At 41.2% G+C, this 15,775-nt stretch overlaps 1 protein-coding gene across 1 annotated transcript; it reads right to left on the bottom strand.

The window, feature by feature from the left end:
• Window positions 1-766: 766 nt before the first annotated feature.
• On the bottom strand, window positions 767-13,003 carry MYO5C (myosin VC; the record flags this gene model as incomplete). The annotated part of the gene is made up of 17 exons (XM_010158248.1): window positions 767-878; window positions 965-1,051; window positions 2,532-2,629; window positions 2,944-3,078; window positions 3,984-4,067; window positions 4,669-4,794; window positions 5,880-6,020; window positions 6,365-6,446; window positions 6,909-7,174; window positions 7,997-8,103; window positions 8,640-8,747; window positions 9,337-9,418; window positions 10,798-10,941; window positions 11,471-11,627; window positions 12,034-12,178; window positions 12,465-12,630; window positions 12,864-13,003. Coding segments are annotated over 17 exons (2,180 nt in total), but the record flags the coding sequence as incomplete, so codon positions are not given.
• Window positions 13,004-15,775: the final 2,772 nt, after the last annotated feature.

Below are 15,775 nucleotides of genomic sequence, written 5' to 3'. Positions count from 1 at the left end.
GAAATGTATCATCTTGCTAAATTAGAATATCCTCTCTACCTTCTTTGTAGATGAGAGTATATGGGAGAAAATCCACTTCACAGGAAAGAACCAGAGAATTACATCCAAAAATCGCACCGAGTCACCTCAAATTAAAGGGAGGATCTGGACTCATCATCAAGGCCTTGAAAGCAATCTCTTCACCCGCTCCTACAAGCCTGGTTGCCTGGGCTCAACACTACGTTTTGGTGAACGTGCCTGGCCTTCAATCAGCGAGCTGCGTGTGCAAGAACTCAGGGAAGAAGCTGGTCTTAAGCTCAGGCTCTCACCCTTGGCCTGTGCTGGAGCTACGTTAAAAGTACACGGGTGTGTGGTTTGAAACTTCGCCGAGTCTGAGCTCAGCAATATTGCTCATAGAAAGTTATATGAAAAATAGCACGTTTTCAGAACACTTCTCCAATTTGCTGCATTCCACCATCAAAAATGGTAAATGCTAATACTTGACAAACATAATCCATTTACTGTTCACTGGTTTACAAATATAGCTAGAATACCTTCCATTTTACAAGATATTAAGCACAGAGAGGTCAAATCATCTACCTACAGCCACATCACGACTGTGTCACAACACAAGGTTATTGACTTGCAAGCCTGTGTACAACACGCTAAATCGGGAAAGGTAGTAATAATGTAAGTATCATCTTTCCTGTTACAGGAGCGAGTTACTACTCTTGGCAAGAGAGACCTTTATTAATAACAGATAACGAGTCAGCAGGTACAGACTAACCTGTATTAGCCTCTGCAAAACAATCTTGCAAATCTGCTTCTTATCATTTATGGAGAGTTCCTGCTGCGTCATAAGAATGCTGTAACGGCTGAAAAACTCAATGTAAGTCCACCTGGAAAAGTCAAAGTTAGCAAATGCAATTAATTTAAGAGACACCTAATTATTTTTTAACATACGGAGGCCCACTGCTCTCCCTACCTGGACGGGTAGCTCTGTGCACTGATTCGAATAGTTTCCAGAACACCACATGCTCGCAGCTGCTGAGCAACTCTTTTTGAATCAAACCTAAAAAAGCAGAGTTATATGTTACATCTTTGCTGGGTTTGGCATGCTGTAATAATTAGAACCATTCTACTAGCTGGATTTCTATTTCTGCCCTTAGGACACAGGGCTCCCTGCTTTGTATATGGTGTTTTGTTGTTTTTTTAAATATGTGAAAGGGAGTATGTGGATTTTCTTTTTCTTTCTTAAAAGAGGACTGTATTTGTCCCTCTCTTATGAAAAGTCCTGTTTCCTTTCAGTATTAGCCGTTACAGTTCATATCTGCAAATGGCAAAGAATTGTGCCACTTAGGGCACAAAACACACAGAAATAAATTCCCTCAGCAGTCTATTGGGAAGAAACGCTCTCTAGGTATTCTTTAGCACACTCATGAATAAACCAGGATTTACTCATGAATATCTGGGCTCTAGATTATCAACAGAAGGCATGGAAAGACCCTTTCCTAATCTGGACCACAGCAGATATACCCACAGAGTACAACAGGGTCGATTTAGTACTCGCTAAGGGATCCCTCTGGCTGAGAGATGCCTATATTGTTCTTTCACAAACTTATAGTATGCTCTTCTAGTCGAATTCAGACATGTTTTTGTAATATCCAAGCTATTTCCCCCCTCACTGCTATTACACAGAATAATGAAGTCTTACTGCAGTAACAGTGAAACAGTGCCACCTGTAACATGGACTTTTTGTCTGGCTTCAAGAAGATGAGCTAAGACACTTAACAATTTAATTTAGAATCAATGTTTGCCTCTTCCTTCCTACTCTGATACAATAAAAGCTTTCACTTCATTTGTCAGTACACTACCTTCCAGCTAAAAGCTGTGTAACTGAAACTAGAGTGCTTCCACATGTCTGCCCTCAAAACAGACCAACAGCTGCATCCGGGTTAACTCCTACATACAAGTCAGTGATCATCAAGCTGGTCTATTAGAATGATGCAAATTATCTGGCATATATGAGTTTATTCGAAGATTAAAGTGATACAAAACTCTGGGAAAAAGGCAAGGTTATGTTCAACACTGCTCATACTTTTTCTGCCTTCTAAAGCTCTTCTAAAGATTCCTGGGGACAAAAGGGACATTCACAAAGAAAGTGGCATTGGCTTTTATTCCCTAAATATACACTGATGCTAATCCATATTGTGTAAGAACAAACACACCTACACAAAATATTCATCAGCTTAAACCAAAGGGGGACATCCTTTCCCCTAAACATGTTGTGACAAAACCACAAATCTCCAACATGAAAAATTTTAGGACAACAAAGAATTTGTAAGGTATCAAGAACTATTACTGGATGATTCTGGTTTTGTAAGAAGACAGTGGGTTTTTTACTTCAGCTGTCTTGAAAGGAAAAATATGTTCTACATGGGGACTTGTTCAACACTAAGAATTTAGCTTGCTGACATCTAGCTACTGTGCAACAGAAAACCACTTTGAATTGTAAAGGGAATGTAGGAGCTCAATGCCACAAACATACTTACTCAAAAGGCAACTTGTCATCATTTGGCTTTATGCATCTTACATAATGAGGGGTGGTTGCATTGAGTGTCACCATAAGCAAAGACAAGGAACTCCGGAACTAGAAAGTATCAGACATAACAGTTTTGTTAATGAAATATTTACAGCTAAGGAAAAGTGAAATCTTAGGTTTTGCAATTATTTGTTAGGTTTTGGCTGGACACTGGGAGATTTTCTTAGAGTTTATGTCTTAAACACAGGAAATCTAATTACGCTCCTATATGCAAATTAAAACCAGCTACTTATACCCCGACCTGGAGCCCTGCAGTGTGGCTGGCTCTTCCTAGGGAGTCCCCCGTGAATAGGAACAGAATTTTCTCAGTCTCAGACTGCCCAGTACACCTCCCTGAAAGCAGGAGCATGTTTATGCAGTACCTTACTGCCAACAGTCATCCGGAGGTGTTTGTTGGGCGACTTGAGAGCAGGCCTTGCAGATTTGATGCTTATAGTTGAACTGAAAGGTGAAACGGACACCGGATTGTCTTGAAAAAAATTTGCACACAGATGAAACTAAAAGTGTGGCGAAAGAATCACAGTTAAATACTGTGTAACTGTAATAACATTTAAATAAAAATTACATTTACGAGAACGTAAAACGCAAAACCCACCCATCTTACTGCTTAGGCCAGGTACTGCAGGACTTGGAACTGGATTGTTAAGCCACAAATAATGATGGAAGAAACAGTTGCAACAATTCTGAGTCTATTGTGAAGCCCTTACACATTTCACAGGCAAAACTCAACAACTGTTAAGCAGGTCTGCAAAAGCTATTCCACTATGAGCAAGCATGGACATAAATACACAACAGAGTTAAAAATAAGACCACTTAAGGTTGTGTTTTCACAATATTTAATTTAGAAGTATGGGTTTGGGTCAGATTAAGTTAGCTTTTTAACAGTAACCCTGAAGTCTCAAGGCTGTAGACTTCAAAGGGACAAGGCCTTCAAGCAGATGGGAAGTGGCAGGCACATATAAGACATCTGATGTTTTCCCTGCCCTGGAATTCTCTTAATCTCTTTTGAAGAATAAACAAAGGCAGCTGTTAATGATAAACTACCTATCAAAGCTACATGCAATGACTACAGAGAAAGAAAGTATCAAGGGAATTGTTCAGTCACAAGGATTCCACACTGCTCTTCAGGGGAGATACTAAGAAAAAAAACCCAACCCAAAACTAACATAACTAGCAAAGCAAATCACATGCATGAAAATGCTGAATACTGTGTTTTCCCATCTTGTATGTTATTCTGATGCTGCTAAAAATGCATACTTGTAGAATGTTAATGAAAACTGACTCAACTAATGGATTCAACCTATTAAAAATATTTTTCTCAGAGCAAATCTTTAAAAGACGCGAATGAATGCCAGTAAAATCAAGTATTCAGGAAATTGATCACTACCGATTGTTCACAAACCTTGCTCTCTTTCAAGATGTCAATCAAGACTTCATGCACAGTGTCTCTGTTTTTTTCCAGAAATCCTTCACATTTATACTCTACCTGTGCAAAGAGGTGAAACCATTAGCTTTTCGGCAATACATGGATAGTTAGCAAAGCAGTTATTTTCACTCTCTATGCCACAGTGGGCAACAGGTTTTATTAGCCCTGAGCAGGACAGCTGAAACTCTCCTTTTTCCAGTTTCATTACTGCAAGCATACACACAGGCATACTGCAAATTCAGAAGCAGGGCAAACTGTTATCCACTATCAACTGCAATTTCCTTCTGCCTTCATTATTCCTTATTCTGTGATTGCAAAACAAAGTACCAAAAAAGGAACACTGCATTTGAAATGTAAATAAGTGAGACTAAAATGTGTACAGACTACAGTCTTAACTATTTTATTTATATATTGTACTCTTTGTCTGCCTCTTTATCCTGATGATTTATTTTTATACTCTCAAATTCATTAAGCACTTCTTATATTTAAATGGCATGTTACGAGCAGCATTACCCATAAACAAGGAGTGCTATGTACCGAAGATCAATTTTATAGAAGGTCCCAACAAGTGTGGTTAATATCTCTTCTACTGCCTAAGTTTGTTTCTTTTCTGAATGAGCTACTGCCAGAAACAGGGTGAAAATAATACCGTGTTGTTTACCTTATCAGCAAAGTGTTGAATGATGAAAGACGTGTTTGACATCCTGGGCTTTTCAAAGAGTGCATTTTTATTGACAAAATTGTTATATAGCTTTTGAAGCCAGTTTTCATCTGTTCCATGAGGTAACTGTAAAAATGAGAAGGGCAATCTCTTTAACAAAACTCTGCTGGACCACTAAAACCGGCAAAACTGCCTACTGACAATAAATACTCTCCAAATAATGCATCTTCAGTGAGTTACGAGGCCTGAGAGCAACCAGTTTTTGTCTTTTCAGACTAGCCAGTAGCTCCCTGTAGCAAAACATTTTTAAGAAAGAAGGTCATATTAATTAGAGTTGATTCTCTGATGAGTCATAAATTATTTTGTTGGGAAAGGATGGTACCTGCAGTCAGGGACAATCTGGTCCCTGAAAACGCTAATGAGCAGAGTAACAGATAAGCTAATGAGCTAGGGAATATTCCCTAACTTCTCCCATGGTTTGGATTCTGAGAAGTACAACCTGCCAGTATCAGCAAAACACCCTTTAGAGACCACTTTAACAGAGCTCACCTTTCCCTGCCCTGTTCCTCACTGACAAAGTTACTGCAATAGGTTCAGAAGCCTCAGGGAACTACATATATGTAGAAGAAAAAAGCTATACAGATTCAGAAATTGCTAGAGTCAGGAGAGAGCACAGAGAAAACAATAGTAACACTGAAGAAGAAAAAGCAAAGGTTTGGTGCATTCAGTAAAAACTGACAAAAAAAGGAAAGAAAGACTGTTTTTTTATAGCAAAATCAGTGATTTGTGGAATAAGTGAATTGTAGAAATACTGGCGGAAGAGACCCCTGGAATGCGGGTAGTCCAAGCTTGGAACAAGACTGCCACAACACTAGATCGAGCTTCCCTTTGAACTCAAATCTGGGAAGAATCCAAGTATGGGGATCCCACTGCACCTCTGCTTAACCTGTCCTAGTACTGCACTACCCTCGCAGTGAAGAAATCTAGCTCCTGGGTTAGATTGTAGGTAAGAATCCAGTTTTAGGTTCTTGATTTTCTAAGATTAGAAAAAAAAAATTGAGTGGCTTACAATTAAAATTACCAAATAAAAGGCAAACATTAATGGTCCTTTTGTGAGAAAAAATGCTCTACTTCCCATTTAAAAGGAACAAAATATGGATTAACCCACAAGACTTTTTATGAGCTCATAAATACAAGAACTTTTACATTACCAAGCACTCCTCATCCAGAAGTTCTAAAATTCCCATTTTAGCTTCAATAAGGTCAATGACAGGCTGGTTGTCATAGAAGTCGATTAAAGTCCATGGGATATCTTCCTTCATATATTCTTCTTGTTCGAGTTTAAAGACATGCTAGATAGGTGAAAATTATGAAAATGTAAGGTTACAATTAAGGAAGCAAACACATACAATGTGTGCATGAGCGTGATTGTATATGGAAGATAGGAACAAGATATTTATAGATTTTTGTAGTGCAGTTTATGTCTGTCTTGTAAGAAAATAAACTCAGAAATTTTTATTTATATATGTGCGTGCATGTACCTATGCAAATAAAATGTTTTTATCTATTGCTGGACAGCTGTTACCCAGAAATATCCATCACTCAAAACCAAATAGCACTTGCTAATATCCATTATTGATAAGTTCAAAAGTGAACCAAAATAAGAGAAATAACTATGACAAATAAGAGAACATACCAGGTTAAATTGCTGCTGCAGCTTTTCATTAGCATAATTGATGCAAAATTGTTCAAAACTGTTCACATCAAACGTTTCAAAGCTGAAACACACGTTGAATAAGAAAAAAAAAATAAGGTGATATCACAGTATTGGAGAACAAGAAAAACCATCCCTTGACATTTAAATACAAATGGGAGTGTCCTCCTAAGACTCTGGAGCTAATCTAATATTTCCAAGAAAATTAAATAGCTGTAAGACTAATGGAAATGTTATGGCATTTCAAACTTCCCTCAGAGTTGATGATACCAGACATAACAGAGCTATAAAAATCCAACGTTAAATCTAAAAGTAGCATATCAAACATTAAATTTAAACCTCATTCACAAAACATACTAATATGTACAGTTGCCAAACATTTCCACTACTGTGGGTGCTAAAGAACTTAGATGACCTTTTAGTAAACCAAACCCCTCCAAATTCATCAGCAGCACAAGCTGAAAAGTGCCTCTCATCAGCTCCACAGACCAGCTACAACTTCATTTGCTCCCAGAGACATTCTTACCCATAAATGTCCAAAACACCAATAAAAGTATGTTGTTTGCCAGGGAACTGCAAAGCTTGGTTAATTCTTTCCACAATAAAGTCAAATAAGTGAGAATAGATCTTCTTTGCCAGAGCGTCCCTTGCATTAACAGCCTGAGCTCTTGTCATTGGCTTTACTACAGTTTCCGAGGTAGTGACGATCTTTCGGTGGCACAACCACTGTGCCATCCTGTCGCAGTTTAAATCCAGAAGTTCACAGAAGTTACTGAGATGCTCATCATTCGGCTTTAAAGAAGATAAATAAGTATCATTAAATTACGTTTAACACTTTAACTGTTGTCTAGACAGTGAAATCCTGGCACTGCTGACATCAAACGACGACTTCTGTTTTCAGATAGAGAAGGGGCTGTTCACTTCTTGATATTTTGCCAGACAAAGAAGAGCTAAAGCAAGTGATTCTGGGAAGAGTTCTTAATATGAGTTTCCAGTGGAACAGGTTGCCCAGAGAATCTGTGGATGCCCCATCCCTGGAAGTGTTCAAGGCCAGGCTGGATGAGGCTTGGAGCAACCTGGTCTAGTGGAAGATGTCCCTGCCCATGGCAGGGGGGTTGGAACTGGATGGGCTTTTAGGTCCCTTCCAACCCCAACCATTCTATGATTCTATGATACAGGAGAGAAAAAACAGACTGGATGAGATGCTTCAGATTAAGACAATGAAAGAAAAAGTTACTTTAGTCTATGTTTAGGTGTCCTTGGCTTTTTAGACTTGCATAATCTGCTGGGACACACACTGAGCAGCTTTGACAATGCTCTGTTTCCTGCAGACAGTCCCAAATGGCTTTTCCAACAGCTGGTGATCAATTGGGCATGGGGTTCTCTTAGAGAGTCTGAACAAAAGGTAAAATGTGGCTGAGCCCAGGCACAAACCAGGATTCGCATAAACACTCCCCGTGATTCTATACAGATGAAGTTGGAGTAGTCTCTCAAGTGTAGGACACCAGACTTAATGCTGCTCAGAGCCCCAGGTATGAGAAAAGCTACTGCTAAAGGACTTTTGGCATGGAAAATAAAAGAAAATGCTAGCATATGCATGAGCTACTTCCTTACACTGATGGATGATCTTTCATCTCCAACAGCCTTTATTTCCACATTGCCTAAGTGTAGGATTGCTGCCAGCATTTTAAAAACATCCATCTGAAAATCCCCCTTCAGACCTAGAAAAACAAGTCTGGATTATTTTAAATACTCAGAAACAGTACAATTAATTAACATAGCACAATGCTGTACTACTTGTTTTGCTGTGTAGCCAAGAATTGTACAGCATCTCTGCAGACTACTATGCAAAGCCTTGGTTCTGCCTGCTTTCTGCCTGTCTGATCCGAAGAGAGATTAGGCAGAAATTCCTGTACCTCCCCAAGTGCCAGCTCAAGTCTGATTTGGCTTTCACATAAATCATATAGGGGCAAAGAAGTTTCCAATTCCACTTCTGCCACAGAGTGTTAGCTTAGGGGCCAAGAAGACTGCAGCCCTCAGTGATTGTGACCATTAGCAATGAACACCCGACGAACAGCCATTAGGTCTTGCCTAGTACTTTTAAAACAGACTAACAATGCAATGGGTAAGTGATGAAATAAATGATTTTGGTAATTACTACTAAAGTTTTGGACATTTCGGACACAATTTGCCTTTGACCATTTCAGAAAAACACCCCGATTTTAAAACTATTGAAAAGGTATTCCCAAGAATTTACCCAGCAAAGCAAATGTCTTCTGAGTCTCCACCATATTCACTCTGTCATCAACTCCTTCTATAGCTGTGCTGCCACCCATTCTTGTGTAGTTAAATTCTTCTGCGCTGCCTGTAAATAAGAAGCAAAACTTGTAATGCTGGAAAATTCAGGACTGGGGATAGCCACTTGTGAAAGACTCCTGTCACACCCAGAAATTAAAGATGCTGTCAGATGACGGCTCTTCAGCAAAGAGCCGGAGGTCCCCTTTTCCTGAGAGAAATCCACACGCCTAACTCAGTTAAGCTGACACATATTCATAATTTCCAGCAATCCCAATACTTGATCTAATAAACAAAGAGGAATGAAGACTGATCAAGCATATATCCAAGGTCTGCTTCTCCCAGGTGGTATGAAAGCTTCTCTGTAGATAAATGAATCAAACCCCTAAACTGTCATTATGGCATCTCTCACTACAGAAAGTATTTGGAAATCTTATTCTGAGATACTTAGGTACCTGATTATGCACTGTTCAAGTTACCAGGGATTTGCTACCAAGTCCAATACAAGCAGAATTAATACCTAAGTGACTTAAAACGTACGTCCCATTTCAAGCCCGAGATCTATGCTATAAGGCACTTAACATCCCAGCATTTGAAAATCCAATCTTCCAAAAACTGCGCCGCAAAAAGCAAGAGTGTATTGTTATCTTGACACCTACCCAATTTAAGATGCTTAAATTCTGGTTGCGTAGCAGATGCACACAACTGATAAAATATATGGTAGTTTCTCTCATTCTCCGACTGTAAATTAAAGCAAAGAATGCCATTACAGAAAGAAGAAAAACCCAAACCAACCAAACAGAAAAATATTCACTATTCTACACCACTGTAAAGAGATAATGACACACAAAGGCTAAATTCTGCTGCAACATGGCTTGGCAAAGGAATTGCCCAATGGCAAACTGGCACATCTTAGACTTCAACAGGAGCTTTGAAAGTGATAAATTCAAGTACACTTCAATTACCGATATGCTGAGTTCTTTTCCCAAGGCTGTTACTCTAAGATTTTATTCAGCTTGAACAACCACCTGCTAAGATGACAAACACTGCAATGAACAACTGCATAGGAATGCTGGCTGAAACACTGCCCCGTGTAACTCAGAAAACTCCATTTCCAACCATCCTTTGGGCAGCAGATATACAGAAGTATTTTTCATAGTACTTAAAAAGTAAGCTAAACTTCATAAAACCAGTTTTATAAAATCAAATGCTCTCTTTAGTAGATTGCCACAATTATGCTCTGACACTTCACTGAGTCACATGCAATAAGCCTGGGCCTTACCAATTTTCAGACAGTTTTTTCCGAGACTCCCTCTGCCCTGTATCACAGAATGGTTTGGGTTGGAATGGACCTTAAAGACCATCTAGTTCCAACCCCCCTGCCATGGGCAGGGACACTTTCCACTAGACCAGGTTGCTCCAAGCCTCATCCAGCCTGGCCTTGAACACTTCGAGGGATGGGGCATCCACAGCTTCTCTGGGCAATCTGTGCCAGTGCCTCAACACCCTCTCCAGGAAGAACTTCTTCCTGATATCTAATCTAAACCTCCCCACATTCAATTTAAACCCGTTACCCCTTGTCCTGTCACTACAGGCCCTTGTAAAAAGTCCCCCCCCCGCTTCCCTGCAGCCCTCTTAAGGTACTGGAAGGCTGCAATAAGGTCTCCCCGGAGCCTTCTCTTCTCCAGGCTGAACAAGCCCAACTCTCTCAGCCTGTCCCCATAGCAGAGGTACTCCAGCCCTCTGAGCATCTTCGTGGTCTCCTCCCGACTCGCTGCAACCAGTCTATATCCTTCTGATGCTGTGGGTTCCACAGCTCCTTCCCAGATACAACTGGCACGTGCTACTATTGTGACTAAAAGTCACAAATTTCTCAAATACTTCTTGCACTTGTCTCAGGAAGTTGTCCCCAAGATACTTAATGCAAGTAACTACGCTATTCCATGTTCTTCCTTAGGTTAAGTGGAGACTGTAAGTTTAGCTCCTATTAAAAATAAATCAAATGCTGACTAGACATCCTACTCAGAACTTCACTTAACATTTTCTATATCAAACTAATAAAAGGATAGTACATTAGTAGCTATGCAGACACTGACCTTTTTTACCTTTATTTTACCCACCTGAAAGACAACTCTGGACTTCTCAAGCAGATACGTTCTCATGTTAGCTCCAATGATTTGGTAACTCTGATCAAAACTGATTTCGGTGTATTTTCCAAAGCGACTGCTATTATCATTTCGCGTAGTTTTTGCATTGCCGACAGCCTATATGAATTATAAACTTCTAGAGTTTGGTTTACTTGTATCTTTCATGAGAATAACTTTGTCAAAACATGACTCAACCACAGCTTCCTAAAAACAAAGGTGCTCATGGATCAATCTCAGCACTGAGCTGTGAGATTTCAATTTTGAGGCCCAAATTTGAAGGTAAGCCTCAAGTCAAATAGTCTAACCCTACAGAAACCGAGAATTTGAGAAAGCGTGTTTTCCGACCATAAGGAACCTTAACCAATTTCTGTTCCAATTACTAAAACCAAATAAACAGCTTGTCCAATATTGTTTCATTATCATCCAATTAACAGGATAAAACTCTGGAGGCAAATCTCCAAAAAGCCACCGGTAAATTGGGCAGAAGCTGGGTGTTCCCAAACCTACCCATCAGTAACATTCAGAGGCTAAACTTCTAATTTAGATATCTAACTCAGGCAGCTAAAACAGCCCTAAAGATTTCAAACAGCTCTCAGAACTCTCCCCTTGATCAACAGGGACTTGGCAGATACTCTCTGGAGCTTACCTCAGTTATTGGATTGGACGCCAGTACTTTATCCTCCACGTGTGCGTTGCTGCCTGACTTACTCACAGTGGCGAAGTATCTCATGGTGTATCTCGCAGAGACAGTCTTTCCAGCTCCTGATTCTCCACTGACTATAATAGACTGATTTTTGTTATTTCTAAAACCAAGTAAACAGACAGTTTAAATCGGACATGTCTAAAATGCAGGTATAAACGTGAGAGTTATATATATGAAGCAAACATATGAAAACACAGCTGTGGTCAACGCTCATATCGATTCCATCTGTTCTTCTCTTACTTCTCTTTGGTTGTAACCTCGAGGCTGATGTCACTGCTAGTCAGTCAGCTAAGACAAGTGTTTTGCCCCTCATCAAGAGTGAAAATAGACATGAGTTATAGAAATTCCTCAGCTGGTGAAGGAGCTACTCCTCCTCCAGTTAAGTTAACCATTCAAAGATATTCTTAACAGCCAGCAGCACATACACAGTTAAACTGGATTACAATTAACACTGCCTGCCCTGAGATTTCAGGCATTATTTATGGACATTAAGCAACATACTGAACCTTGCCATTTGCTTGTACGCTTCTTCTGCCACCGCAAATATATGTGGATCCATGTCCCCCATGTTCTGCCCGCTATATGCATGGATAATAGCATCTCCATATATTGGCAACTGCTTATAGGGGTTTATTGCAACCAGAATGATTCCTACAACCAAGTGTACAAAACAAAAATAAAACATAGGTTACTACAACGAACTGCCAGTTTCCGGAAACAACAGCTGAGCTGACACAAAGTAGCAATATCTTCTAAACCAGGCAGGAGGTCCCCATCAACAAACAAGTCTCTACTCATACAAAAATGAGTTAACTTGAACGAGTTACAATGCACTTGAGGAAAACATGACTCACGTCATATTGCAAACTAACCCGAGATTATTTGGGTTTTTAATACGAACACATTTTTTTTAAACCCTGCGTTTCACTTTGCTTACCACTGTAGGTGTAGATAAGCTTGGACTCCACAAAACGAACTCTGAGATTGTGCAGAACAGCTGGTTCATGGAGATAACTAAGTGCAGTGAGATCATTTTCACCAACAAGTATGTCAGGATTCCGCAGGGGTGGCAAAGCAGCTGGATCAACAGGGTAACTCAGTTCCTGTCAACAAAAATGACTTGGAGTATCATTAAATGAATTATGTTTGCATAAACACAAATCCATTGTCCACCTCTACAGAAGTCAGAGGGTTGATGGAGCCCTTCAGTTTCATCCACCCCGTACAGCCCACTGAATGTATGGGAATGTCATTTAGAACCTGTAATGGTGAGCCCTGTTTCTACACAGGAACATTTCCCAGCAAACCCCACAGAAGTTAAGGCTTTTCTCCTTACAGTTCCATCTTCTAATTGCACGGAGAGGAAACAGTCTCCAGCTTTGTAGTTCTTCGTGATTTCCGCAGACTGCCAAACTTCTTCATTATCAGGGATCCAAACCCTATTGTACTGCCACAGGAAAACAAGATACTTGTTAGCTTACCTATTACCATAATTTTTTTTTATGTTAGTCCAGTATTAGTTTTCAAACACCAAGTGCAACCCAAAAGCTGAACTGGATGCCAAGACTTTTGTGGATTATTATTAGCTCTGACCCTTTCAGCAGACTGTATTTTTGTGGGTTTTTTTCTTCATGAAACAAACAAACAAAAGAGCAGACTCATTAATCTCAGACATGCTTGCTCTGCTCCTGGTTAGCGTGAAGTCTGCACAACAATTGAGCGCAGGGAGGCGAACAGGGGCCAGGCTGTTGCCAGGCTCTTGAAACCCTTCAAACACTGAACAAGGAGAATTAAATAGACTTGTGGCAGAGCCCCGATTTCCCAGAGATTTCAAATGAGCAAGTACCAGAGAAAGCATCTCATTTGGCAGAACTCAGACAATCACTTCCCTGAATTCAAATACAGGATACTGACCACAGAAAACATGTTTTTTGCCACAGACACAGATGTATGCACAAGAAAGACCCTACAGTTACCCTTCTTCTAACGGGACTGAAGTACAACCTGCAAACATCATCTTTCCCTGTTCTAGGGCAAACATCAAAGACTACCAACAGGTTGGTTTCTTCACAAGCAATCAGCTGGCTAAGCTGAGCTCAGTCCCAGTAAGGTACTTCAGCTCTGCTTCAGGAAGAAAACATCCTTCCTAAAAGCACTTATTTCCAACCAAGCAAACGAACTGTAATTCTCTTCTGGGTATTTGAAGAATTGAAACAACAGAATTACCTCTAGCCTTATGAAGCATGAATGTTTGACGGTAAATTATGCTGTTCAAACCATCTAGTAAGTTAAAATCCTGAAACATTAGCCCCATCTTTAAGTACTCTGCCCCAGAAGCTATAGGGGATGCCCTAGAAGCTACAGGAAACAGCATTCCTTAAAGAGACATAACTCAGCTGGCAACCTCAGTAAGTCAGGAATTTCTTCACTGACGCGGAGTGTGTCCTTCTTGTCCTGCCAAGGTTTAACAAAGTGGTGTCATCCCTAAAAGCCCCTCCTAACAACACAGTGCCGGCTTGCACAAGCAACCATGCCATACAATCTTCCAGCATCTGTTTGGATAGCCAGACTCTTCATTTAATTCCCGTAGCCTAGGGGAACTGAACGACCTATATTCACGGTCAGTTTGAACCAACCGTGCTTAAACAAACCCATGCGAACTGCTGCGGCCGCTTATTTGAAAGAACAGCATTAGTCAAGGATTTCATGAAGTGCTAGCGTACCCGCAGGTACTCATATCCCTTCTTACTTTGGCGTTGCAACTGTTGTTTTTGGCACAAATAACCTTTTTTCCACTGATCTGGAGGAAGCTCTGGAAGCTACCGCAGAACACGAGGGTCGCCGCCCCGAGAACCCCCTGAACACAGCACCAACAGTGGGTGCCTACAAACCTCACTGTGCCTCAACAGCAGCTCTAACCCCTGAAGATCCACATCAGATGGTTTAAGGGTAAGAGGGGCTTCCGAGGGGATGTCCTGCAAGTTACCGTGGCTTGCTCAGTGATCTCCCCAGTCGAGTGTTCAGTACGTCTAAAGATGGAGACTGACCTTGCTGGTCAACCACACGCCACTCTGGCGTGTATGTCAGGTGAGGACGTGACCAGCAGGTGAGCTGCTCTCACCATACCCCTTTGCTGATGCCTTCAGCACGATGGAATGTTATCACGCAACATCCAAGATCACAAAGCCCTTTTCTAAACAAACCCAAACCACGAGGCGGACGGTGTTTTCCTCTTTCCGACCAAAGGGAGCAAAACCCAGCTTCACAAATATCTCCGTAATAGGCCGATGAAAGACATGGCTAGACGTCAGTTTCAATTTTGCTTTTTCCATGTGAATCTACTTCTAAATTGACTTCTGTGTCACTCCTACGCCATGCTGCTTTCCTGGCTTATAAAACATGCTTATCGATTCACAGCTGTTGGACAGAATCCTGTACGTGCCGCCAGCCTCCGTGAGTCAAGGATATCACCACCCAGTAGCCTCAGGGGCACCTCGGGTGTTCCCACCTAAGAAAGCCAACTGCTGCAGGTCACGGACAAGAAGGGGAGGAAAAAGCATGTGATTAAAGTAGTGATTCTACATAAAAGGCCCCTGCAGTTCCAGGAGCCTCCATTGGCAAATGTACCCAGCCTACCAACGTCTCCAAACCCTGCCTCACAAGTAAACACAGGAGAGTTTGCTCCTTTTCGTATCAAGTTACACCCACACTCCTTCCTCCCCTTCACCTGCCTGACACGATACCCGAGTGAAAAAATACCAACCCATTCGTTCTTCCAGCAGCTCCGAGCACGGCACGAACACGTCAAATGCCCGAACAGCAGTGCAGCACAAGGCCGAGAGGTGCAGGTGCGGAACGTACGCACGCAATTTTTGTTATTTAAAGCCAAGCAAACAAGTGACACCTCACGATACTCTCCGGTGACTACGGGAATAGCGGGAAAGATGGTGCAAAAATCACAGCTGCCACCTCAAGGAGGAATAGTTTTCGGTTTAGTGCCAAGATCCGCCAAACCTATTGGGTATTTGCATAAAAAAGAGCGAGCACTTCGCGGTGAAGTGGGCAGGGAAGCGCTGCGAGACTGTAAAACTGCCAGCGCATCAGAGAAATACACCTAAAGGAGACCTAAAAGAGTCAGAAAAGAAGTGTTTTTCTCAAAAAGAGTGTTTTCGCCTGTCGCCGCAAGCCCCAAAAAGCAGCACCAGAGCCCGACCCGACCTCCCCCTTCCCCTCCCGGGGCGGCCGGCG

Source organism: Eurypyga helias, unplaced genomic scaffold (genome assembly GCF_000690775.1).
Source record: "Eurypyga helias isolate BGI_N326 unplaced genomic scaffold, ASM69077v1 scaffold4469, whole genome shotgun sequence".
In the NCBI taxonomy this organism is placed as follows: Eukaryota; Metazoa; Chordata; class Aves; order Eurypygiformes; family Eurypygidae; genus Eurypyga; species Eurypyga helias.
This window is presented reverse-complemented; position numbering and strand designations above follow the sequence as displayed.